Here is an 11,740-nt window from a genome sequence, read left to right as displayed (position 1 = left end):
ATACTAATTTATATATACATACACACACAGAGTATAATAACAATAACAATGGGGCGTTATAGTTTGGTTGGTAGAGTGGCGGTGCCAGCAATTTGAGGGTTCCAGGTTCAATCCCCGCTGCCGCCACCCCAGCCCTGCCTCGCTGTTGGTCTGCCGGCCACGCCTCCACACATTATACTTTTGACCCAGCAGATTTGGTCACATTTTCAGTAGACCCATAATAAATTCATAAAAAAAACAAACTTCATGAATATTTTTTGTGTCCAACAAGTATGTGCTCCAATCACTCTATCACAAAAAAATAAGAGTTATAGAAATGATTGGAAACTCAAAACTGCCATGACATTATATTTTTTACAAGTGTTTTTAAACTTTTGACCACGACTGTATGTCCTTTAAAACGGACTTTGCAACAACGTTTCAAAATGGTTGCATTTGTAAATAGATTGATGTTCAATGTTGGACCAAATTTCAAAGGTCAAATCAAGGTCACAACCTGATATTGAATAAACATTGTCGATAAAGCTTGTTGTTTCAACGTTGTATTTGTGTTGGTCAACGTCAGGACCTCATTCAATAAGTTCTGCACTGTAAACCCCAATAAGTAAGGAAATAAAAAAAAAAAGCGAGGCGATCAGTTGCAACATTTTTTTTTTTAATTTCATAAACTCAAATATTTGAGTATATCAGATTGTAAATATTTGGAGTTTATGTTGAATGTACTTTTAAATTACAGGCGGATGAAACGTACTAATTAAGGGACAAATTTGTTCCTCCTCATGTCTGCTGCCTGAAGAAGAAGTGAATGCAAATGCTCCAAAATAAAAGCACTTCCTCCTCTGTGTGTGTGTGTGCCTATACTAATTTATATATACATGCACACACAGAGTATAATAACAATAACAATGGGGCGTTATAGCTTGGTTGGTAGAGTGGCGGTGCCAGCAATTTGAGGGTTCCAGGTTCAATCCCCGCTACCGCCACCCCAGCCCTGCCTCGCTGTTGGTCTGCTGGCCACGCCTCCACACATTATACTTTTGACCCAGCAGATTTGGTCACATTTTCAGTAGACCCATAATAAATTCATAAAAAAAACAAACTTCATGAATATTTTTTGTGTCCAACAAGTATGTGCTCCAATCACTCTATCACAAAAAAATAAGAGTTGTAGAAATGATTGGAAACTCAAGACAGCCATGACAGTCTGTTTTTTACAAGTGTTTGTAAACTTTTGAGCACGACTGTACATGTCCTTTAAAACGGACTTTGCAACAACGTTGCAAAATGGTTGTATTTGTAAATAGATTGATGTCCAACGTTGGACCAGATTTCAAAGGTCAAATCAAGGTCACAACCTGACATTGAACAAACATTGTCGAAAAAGCTTGTTGTTTCAATGTTGTATTTGTGTTGGTCAACGTCAGGACCTCATTCAATAAGTTCTGCACTGTAAACCCCAATAAGTAAGGAAATTTAAAAAAAAAGCGAGGCGATCAGTTGCAACATTTTTTTTTTTAATTTCATAAACTCAAATATTTGAGTATATCAGATCGTAAATATTTGGAGTTTACGTTGAATGTACTTTTAAATTACAAGTGAGTGAAACTTACCAATTTAGGGACAAATATGTTCCTCCTCGTGTCTGATGCCTTAAAAGGAAGTGCACGCAAATGCTACAAAATAAAAGCACTTCCTCCTCTGTGTGTGTGTGTGTGCATATAATAATAGACTATGATAACAATAACAATGGGGCGTTATAGTTTGGTTTGTAGAGTGGCTGTGCCAGCAACTTGAGGGTTACAGGTTCAATCCCCGCTACCGCCATCCGAGCCCTGCCTCGCTGTTGGTCTGCAGGCCACGCCTCCACACAATATATACTTTTGACCCAGAAGATTTGGTCACATTTTCAGTCGACCCATAATAAATTCAAAAAAAAAAAAACTTCATGAATATTTTTTGGTGAGCAACAAGTATGTGCTCCAATCACTCTATCACAAAAAATAAGAGTTGTAGAAATGATTGGAAACTCAAGACAGCCATGACATTATGTTTTTTACAAGTGTTTGTAAACGTTTGAGCACGACTGTACATGTCCTTTAAAACGGACTTTGCAACAAGGTTGCAAAATGGTTGTATTTGTAAATAGATTGATGTCCAACGTTGGACCAAATTTCAAAGGTCAAATCAAGGTCACAACCTGACATTGAATAAACATTGTCGAAAAAGCTTGTTGTTTCAACGTTGTATTTGTGTTGGTCACCGTCAGGACCTCATTCAATCAGTTCTGCACTGTAAACCTCAATAAGTAAGCAGAACTAAAAAAAAAGGTGAAGCGATCAGTTGCCACATATTTTTTTTAAATTCATAAACTCAAATATTTGAGTATATCAGATAGTAAATATTTGGAGTTTATGTTGAATGTACTTTTAAATTGCACGTAAATGAAACTTACCAATTTAGGGACAAATATGTTCCTCCTTGTGTCTGCTGCCTTAAAAGGAAGTGCACGCAAATGTTACAAAATAAAAGCACTTCCTCCTCTGTGCGTGCATATAATAATAGAGTATGATAACAATAACAATGGGGCATTATAGTTTGGTTGGTTGAGTGGCCGTGCCAGCAACTTAAGGGTTCCAGGTTCAATCCCCGCTACTGCCATCCCAGCCCTGCCTCGCTGTTGGTCTGCAGGCCACGCCTCCACACAATATACTTTTGGCCCAGCAGATTTGGTCACATTTTCAGTAGACCCATAATAAATTCATAAAAAAAACAAACTTCATGAACATTTTTTTGTGTCCAACAAGTATGTGCTCCGATCACTCTATCACACAAAAAAAATAAGAGTTATAGAAATGATTGGAAACTCAAGACAGTCACAAGTGTATGTAAACTTTTGACCACGACTGTATGTAGAATCAACGTTGTTTCCATGCCTTGTGCCTGCTGGGAAAGTCCGCCATGGCCTGGTAATAAAAACACAACAAGGAGGATAATGGCTGCTTCCCCCTCTCCGAGCCTCCCCGACTTGCCAACTCAGGCATGGCACACTTCCACACAACACTGCTGCTTTTCGACTTTACGTGTTAATGAATTCTAACATGTGCATAGAACAGCGTGTCATAATAACACGCACGCACGCACAAAACAATCACTGTTACTCTCCGCCAAAGCTATTTATTTCCCTTCTTTTACGGCACTCAAATCGACGTTATTACCAAGAGTTGTAGGAACCACACTGGTTGCTATTTATGTCATAAAAGTCACTGCAAAGCGAGGCTTTTCTTCCAATCGGCACATGATTATTTCCACGCGGGGGCGGCCCTGACAGGATAAAAGGTGCATTGTTTTTTTTTTAGGTATAGAAATGCCAGACACAATTCGGCACAATCAGCAAAACAAACTGGAGGAACTTAGTCATGCAAAAGTTCCTGTGATAAATCCTGCACCATCAAAGTGTTCTCTCAGGCAGAGCAGCAGCGGTGATTACACCCGCTATTAATTAATCATATTATTACGTGCACCCCCGCTGCATTTTAAGACGCATTCTTGCCTTAGCCCCCCCCCCCCTCGCGCCCTCCTTTTCATCAGCCAGTCTCTTTGAGGATTATCTTCGGGGACGCCTCTGGGATGCATTTAAGAGAGTTTGTGACATATTCGTCCTCGCAGTCTTTCAGCAAACATTCATTACACGAGGCTTGCAAAATGACAACGGCGCTGAACGTGAGTTGTACAAATTTATTGTCATTCAAAATAACATCATAAAACATGCACCGGTGTTCTTATAAAAGGCACTTTTTCTCCCGTAAAATGAACTTAAATTAAATATATTTACAATAAATAGACATTTATACAGATTTTGTACAATTGTGCTGCTTTCAGGGTGGGGGAGGGGGGATGAACCTCCCCGCCGTAGCTTCAAACTGCACAGAACATTACAGTGCAGAGCAGAAATATTGACAAAAGAATGACAGTGGTACCTCAACTTAAGAGTGTTTTGAGATAAGAGCTGCCTTTTGGCTCATTTTTGAGTTGTACGCCAAAAAATTGGAGTCGCAATCAAATGCCACAGTGAACACAAAACATCTGGTCTTACTCGCTACAATCAGCTTAGAGCAGGGGTCACCAACCTTTTTGAAACCAAGAGCTACTTCTTGGGTACTGATTAATGAGAAGGGCTACCAGTTTGATACACACCTAAATAGATTGCCAGAAATAGCCAATTTGCTGAATTTACCTTTAATAAATAAATCAAGATATATATAAAAAAATGGGTATTTCATTCCGTCGTACATTTTTTTTCCCTTTTACGGAAGGTTTTTTGTAGAGAATAAATGATGAAAAAAACACTTAATTGAACGGTTTAAAAGAGGAAAAAACATGAAAAAAATAAACATTTTGAAACATAGATTATCTTCAATTTCGACTCTTTAAAATTCAAAATTCAACAGGAAAAAATGAAGAGAAAAACTAGCTAATTCAAATCTTTTTGAAAATTTAAAAAAAAGAATGTATGGAACAGCATTAGTAATTTTTCCTGATTAAGATAAATTTTAGAATTTTGATGACATGTTTTAAATAGGTTTAAATCCAATCTGCACTTTGTTAGAATATATAACAAATTGGACCAAGCTATATTTCTAACAAAGATAAATCATTAATTCTTCTAGATTTTCCAGAACAAAATTTTTTAAAGAAATTCAAAAGACTTTGAGATAAGATTTAAATTTGATTCTACAGATTTTCTACATTTGCCAGAATATTTTTTTTTAATTTTAATCATAATAAGTTTGAAGAAATATTTCACAAATATTCTTCGACGAAAAAATAGCAGCTAAAATGAAGAATTAAATTAAAATATATTGTTCTTTACAATAATAAAAAAATACTTGAACATTGATTTAAATGGTCAGGAAAGAAGAGGAAGGAATTTAAAAGGTAAAAAGGCATATGTGTTTAAAAATCCTAAAATCATTTTTAAGGTCTTATTTTTTCTCTAAAATTGTCTTTCTGAAAGTTACAAGAAGCAAAGTAAAAAATAAATGAATTTATTTAAACAAGTGAAGACCAAGTCTTTAAAATACTTTCTTGGATTTTCAAATTCTATTTGAGTTTTGTCTCTCTTAGAATTAAAAATGTCGAGCAAAGCGAGACCAGCTTGCTAGTAAATAAATAAAATTTAAAAAATAGGGGCAGCTCACTGGTAAGTGCTGCTATTTGAGCTATTTTTAGAACAGGCCAGCGGGTGACTCATCTGGTCCTTACGGGCTACCTGGTGCCCGCGGGCACCGCGTTGGTGACACCTGGCTTAGAGCAAGAGATTTTGGTTTTTCCAAGCAGGGGAAGGAGGAACGTGAGTGTGAAGGACAGTGCATGGTACTCACTGAATTAAAGAAAGTAATCATCACAGCAACTCAGGTGTATCACTGGGAGTCTGCAGCAGGAGAATGAGTATAGCACCATGCCATGGATCTTAAAAAAAAAAAAATATCCAAACGGCAGACATTTATCCATAAGAATATGGAAAAGCTGCTGATGGTGTGTTTGACTGAGAAGCAGCTCGAAGGAGATATTGTAGAATTTCGCTTTCCAAAGTACATGTAGAGGCTGCACATTATTTCTAAATGACAGTCGTCCCCCGTTTATCGCTGTTAATTCGTTCCGGACATGGTTGTGGGAAAAATAGGAATTCATATTTATAAATCACCTATTGTGGTAGCAAGAGGCGTAAGAGTTTTTTTTTTTACCACCTTCTAAAAATGTTTTCCACATAAGAGCCCTGGAGACATGAAATAACACATTTCAGTCATCTTTATACTCTTTTAATCCAATATAGTAATTCTGCCCAGGGGCCCAGCCAGTTAGTGGCCACAATACTGAATGATGTACTCTGTTCCCGGACACACCACCGCTTTCATGTTTGCTCTTTTGCGGCAACCGTGCTTAAACTATGTATTTAAAGCTATGAGTCCGGATTTTATAGATGTTCATTAGTTATTGTACAATTATTGGATATTGAACTGAAGCAACGTGATATAAATTGAAGCTTTTTTCTAATCGGGTGGGCTTGGCCTGACCCCAGGTTGCAGAGACAATATAGCAAAAAAGATGTTAGGTTTATACCCTGACAGTTTGGTTTTGTTTTAGTTTTTCCTGTGTGTGTAGTATTTCCTGTCAGCGCTCTTGTTTTGGTTCTGTTTCCTGTTTATCTCCCTGAGTGCTGTGTCCCCTCAGATGTGGCTGATTGGCACCTGGCCACACCTGGTGTCAATCAGGCAGATGCTATTTGAACATGCCTTCCCATCCAGTCTGGGCTGGATTATTGTTATTTCTACTTATCGTTCCGACTGGTCGTGACGATGACAGTGTATCGGTAGCGGTAAGCTATATTCGGTAGCTCTTTTTGTTCCCTGGTTCCAGTTTGTTTGTTCTTAGTCCCTGTTTGCTGGATCCGTATTCCCTGTTTCCAGTTTGTCCTCCCAGTTTCTGGTTTGTGTTTCTTCTTCATTATTATATTTTTGGACATTAAAGTATGTTTTCTTGCACAATGCCTGCCGCCTTCTCTGCATCTTGGGGTTCGTCACAAACTCAACCTGACAAAACAGCGTTTTTTTGTATTTTGATTGGTCTCACCTACTCAAAGTTAAAGTTAAAATACCAATGATTGTCACACACACATGGTGTGGTGAAATTTGTCCCGCCGTGTAAATTAATTTGGCCCTTGAGGCAATATCAAATTAACATTACAACTGGCCCGCCGTTATTACACAGAGGTGCCGCTGTAATACCGCAAATTCTCCCACTTGCCAATCCTCCCGAAGTTCAGTGCCCCTCCCGAAAATCTCCCGGGGCAAGCTTTCTGCCGATTTCCACCCGGCCAACAATATTGAGGGCGTGCCTTAAAGGCACCGCCTTTAGCATTCTCTACAACCTGTCGTCACGTCCGCATTTCCTCCATACAAACAGCCTGCAGGCCCACTTGCATAGTATACGCGGCTATTACACACACATAAGTGAATGCAAGGCATACTTGGTCAACAGCCATACAGGTCACACTGAGGGTGGCCGTACAAACGACTTTAACACTGTTATAAATATGCGCCACACTGTGAACTCACACCAAACAAGAATGACAAACACATTTCGGGAGAACACCTGCACTGTGACATAACATCGACATGACAGAACAAATACCCAGAACCCCTTGCAACACTAACTTTTTCAGGACGCTACAATATATTTTGATATTTAACTCAGAAGGTTGCAAATAGAAAAGAGGTATTCAATTTGTATTCAAATTTTATTTGTTATGCCATTGATTATTTTTTGATTATTATTATTATTTGAAACTCAATTATGCATGTCACTATAAAGTTATTTAAGCCTCGCTTGTTCAATGTTCAATGCAAAACTTGTTTGGGTCCCTATTAAAAGGTTAATTTATTCAACATTGGCCCGCAGCTTTGTTCAGTTTTAGATTTCGGCCCACTCTGTATTTGAGTTTGACACCACTGCTCTAACCACTTGGCTCATACTGCTGCTGTATGGATTCGGTAAATTTTCCCATGTTTATGCTTGAAAATGCCTAATTTCAGACCAGAATTGCTTTAACATATGCAATAATATTTTTTTTAAATCCATGATAATATATGCAAAGTGCGATGTGACGAGGGACGACTGTACTTCATCAAACTGTTGTAGTTGTCCGTACTGCATTCTACAATACCTCTTATCTAAAAGCACGGTTTTCGGTTCAATTCAATGGGAGACGTCGATTTGAGACACAAGTGTTTTGAGTTAAGAGCTCGGTCCCGGAACCAATTAAAGCATGTAAGTTGAGGTACTACTGTAGAGAGAAAAAAAACATAAAAACAAACGCTGGTATTTTGGACAACAATGCACCGAATACTGTTAGTGTACTTTGTGTGTCTTTTTAGCAGCTTTTTGTATGGGACACACACACACGCACACACACACGCACACACACGGGTGTCAGACATTAGTGGGACAGTCTGCGTGCGGGTCTGTCTTGGCCACGTGCAGAACAACTGCGGGTGATTTGTAGTGGCAGTGGGTGCTGCTGCAGCTCACCCCGCTGCAGGGCTTCCTGCCGCTAGTCCTGTCCGTCAGCTTCCTGCTGCACAGGCCCTGCCAGGTCTGCAGGGTCTTGGAACTCCACACCCACACCCCGCTGGTGATGCCCACCACCAGAGACATGAAGATCTTCAGCATGAAGATGGCCACGGTGGGGACGGACTCCTGCAGGGAGCAGTCGCCGCCGTGGCCGTTGAAGGCGCCGCAGGTGGCCTGCAGGCCTCTCAGCTTCCAGTAGTCCATGTTGAGCCTCTCGTAGAAGTAGCAGACGATGACGCAGGTGGCGGGGACGGTGTAGAGGATGGAGTAGATGCCGATCTTCACCATCAGCTTCTCCAGCTTCTCCGTGTTGGTGCCCTCCGTCTTCATGACCTTGCGGATGTGGAAGAGCGCCACGAAGCCGGTGAGGATGAAGGACGTGCCGATGACCAGGTAGCAGGAGAGGGGGATGAGGACGAAGCCGGTAAGCGCACCCGAGTCCATGCTGCCGACGTAGCACAGCCCCGTCAGCTCGTCCCCGGCCACCTTCCTCATGGTCAGGATGACGATGGTCTTCAGCGCGGGGACGCCCCAGGCGGCCATGTGGAAGTAGTTGCTGTGGGCTTCGATGGCCTCGTGGCCCCACTTCTTCCCCGCCGCCAGAAACCAGGTGAGGGTGAGGATGACCCACCAGATGGAGGAGGCCATGCCGAAGTAGTAGAGGACGAGGAAGACGATGGTGCAGCCCGTGGACTCCAGCCCCTCCTGGATGATGTAGAGCTCGCCGTGCTCCCGGTCGCAGGCGATGTTCTCGGCGCCGGCCACCGAGCGGATGACGAAGGCCACGGAGTAGACGTTGTAGCACATGGAGAGGAAGATGATGGGCCGCTCCGGGTACTGGAAACGGTGGGGCTCCAGGAGGAAGGTGAGGACGGTGAAGGCGGTGGAGACGAAGCACAGGATGGACCACACCGTCATCCAAATGAAGGCAAAGTCCTTGTCCCGCCTGGACCAGAACACGTCCACGGCGGGGGAGCAGCGCGGCGCACAGGACTGACTCTTCTCCACGAACTGGAACTTGTCCGGGTTCTCGCATGATCCGCTGGCGCCGGTCGAGCGGCCGCCGCCGGTGCCCGTCTGCCTCGGCCGAGGGGGGACGGGTAGCATGCCCTCACCTTTCTTGCCCTCCGTTCTGGTCTCGTTCTCCGGCGCCTCCATGCACAGAGCGTTGGGGTCGTTCCTGGTGGGCAGCTTGGAGCAGTCCAGCGAGTCGGGCCAGGTGTAGCTGAACTTCTTCATGATGGGGGCGCACTTCTCCCGCGCCTGCTCGCACATGGGCCGGCAGGCGGGGATGGAGGCGGACACCTTGTCGGTGCACATGGGCGCGTAGAGGGAGCACAGGAAGAAGCGGAGGTGCGCGTCGCAGCCGTACGCCACCAGCGGGGCGAACTCGTTCAGCTTGATGGCCGCCTCCTTCTGGTCGTCGTGGTTCATGAAGTTGGGCATGCGGGTCAGGTTGTAGCCGATGCCCTCGCACATGGGGATGGAGATGGGCTCGCACTTGGCCGGTCTGCCTCGCTCCAGCTCGTAGGAGCCGATCTCGAAGCCGGAGCCGGAAATCACCAGCAGGCACCAGAGGAATATCGCCAGCTGCAGTGGACAACCATCCATGCTCTTCATGGAGGGAAAAAGTGGATTCGTAAAAAAAAATAAAAAATACAAATATGGCTGGAAGGGGGTAATAGAGGCTCGGTCCTCGCTAGTCCCCCATGCTGGCTTTAGTCTCTTCAGTATTCAACTAAAAAACACACACACACACAAGTTGTAATCCAAATAAAGTTGCGCGCTGGAAGTCCGTCGCATGACCGTCGAGAAAGCCGGGAGAAGCGGACCCAGCTCCGGGAGGTTGTGTTGCCGCCTCCAGGCTCTCCGCACACTGACGCTGCGAGAGCGGCGGAGCGCAGCTTGTGGCTGGGGGAGAAGGAGGAGGAGGAGAGGCGGGAGGAGGTGGAGAGGCGGGGAGGAAGGGAGAAGGGAGAGGGGAGAGGGGAGAAGGGAGAGGGGAGAGGGGAGAAGGGAGAGGGGAGAGGGGAGAGGGGAGAGGGGAGAGGGGAGAGGGGAGGTGCTCAGTGCGGCTCACGTTTCAGCACAGGCACTCCAGGCGGGAAATGATAGCGCAGATGGCAGAGCACGCTGTTGCGCGCACGCGCGCGCACACACATACACGCACACACACACACACACGCACACACACACACACGCTTCACATACATACACGTTCACTAATACACGCACATACACATTCACTAATACACGCTCACACACACACAAACACACACACACACATGCAAACAAACTTACACTTAGACACACACGTACACACACGCACTTTCACACACATACACTTACACTAATACACAAACACACACAAACAGACACAAAACGTACGCACGCACACACACACGCACACACACATGCAATCACACACACGCACACACACATGCAAACACACGCACACACGCACATACACACATACACATGCACACACGCTAACACACTCACATACACACATGTACACACACACACACTTTTACATACATGTACATATTCACATACACACTTATACACGCGTTCACGTATACACACACACACAAACACACACACATGCACACACACTCTTACACTTACACACACATACACACATTCACGTATACACAAACACACACACACACTCGCACACACTCTAACACAAACAAACACATTCACACACAAGTACACACATATACACGTTAACATACACTTACACATACACGTACACGCACACAGAAACACACGCACTCACACTTACACTTACAAACACACGCACACACATACACGCACACACGCTCACACACTCTAACATACACGTTAACAGAACACATTCACACACACGTATACACACACACGCACACACACACACACTAACATACACGTTAACAGAACACATTTACACACACACATTAACATACACTTACACAATCACGTACACACACATACACACACATACACGTACACACGTACACACACGTACACGTTAATATTCACATACACATACACGCAAACACACACACATGCACACACGCACGTACACACTTACACGTACACACACACGCTAACACACTCACTTACACACTTGTACACACACACACACACACACACATTTACATACACGTACATATTCACGTACACACTTATACACACATTCACGTATATACACACAAACACACACACATACACACACAAACACACACACATGCACACACACACTTGCTCACTTTTGCTTATGGTTGTCCATGCACACATATACACAGTATCATACACATTCAAGTACACACACATACATACACATTTACACACACACATACACACGCACACACATACACACACACACACACACTACAAATAGGGATGAACATATTTGTTGCGGAACAGCATATTCCAAATATGCCTTTTTTTTATATGCTGATTTTTCCACCAGACAAAAAAATAGCCTACAGATATTTTTACGTTGGCAGCTACTAAATATAGATTTAAACTTGCAGGTTGACAAAGGATCCCTAAAGATCGCAAAGGTGCAAATAAAAAGCACTTTGCAGCAAAAGTAGGAAGAGTGTTGATGCAGGAGAAGAGG

At 43.3% G+C, this 11,740-nt stretch overlaps 1 protein-coding gene across 1 annotated transcript; it reads right to left on the bottom strand.

Annotated features, from left to right (window-relative positions):
• Positions 1-3,721: 3,721 nt before the first annotated feature.
• fzd9b (frizzled class receptor 9b) lies at positions 3,722-10,033 on the bottom strand. The gene has a single exon (XM_061919063.1). It carries the CDS (start codon positions 9,748-9,750, stop codon positions 7,990-7,992), a length of 1,761 nt encoding a protein of 586 aa, XP_061775047.1. The 5' UTR covers positions 9,751-10,033; the 3' UTR covers positions 3,722-7,989.
• Positions 10,034-11,740: the final 1,707 nt, after the last annotated feature.

Source organism: Nerophis ophidion, linkage group LG13, assembly GCF_033978795.1.
Source record: "Nerophis ophidion isolate RoL-2023_Sa linkage group LG13, RoL_Noph_v1.0, whole genome shotgun sequence".
NCBI classification, from domain to species: domain Eukaryota; kingdom Metazoa; phylum Chordata; class Actinopteri; order Syngnathiformes; family Syngnathidae; genus Nerophis; species Nerophis ophidion.
The sequence above is the reverse complement of the archived record's forward strand: the minus strand, read 5'-3'. Positions and strand labels throughout refer to the sequence as shown.

What these genes read in the sequence shown, in the direction of transcription:
- fzd9b (XM_061919063.1), bottom strand. Translation starts at nt 9,750, where the DNA reads ATGAAGAGCATGGATGGTTGTCCACTGCAGCTGGCGATATTCCTCTGG.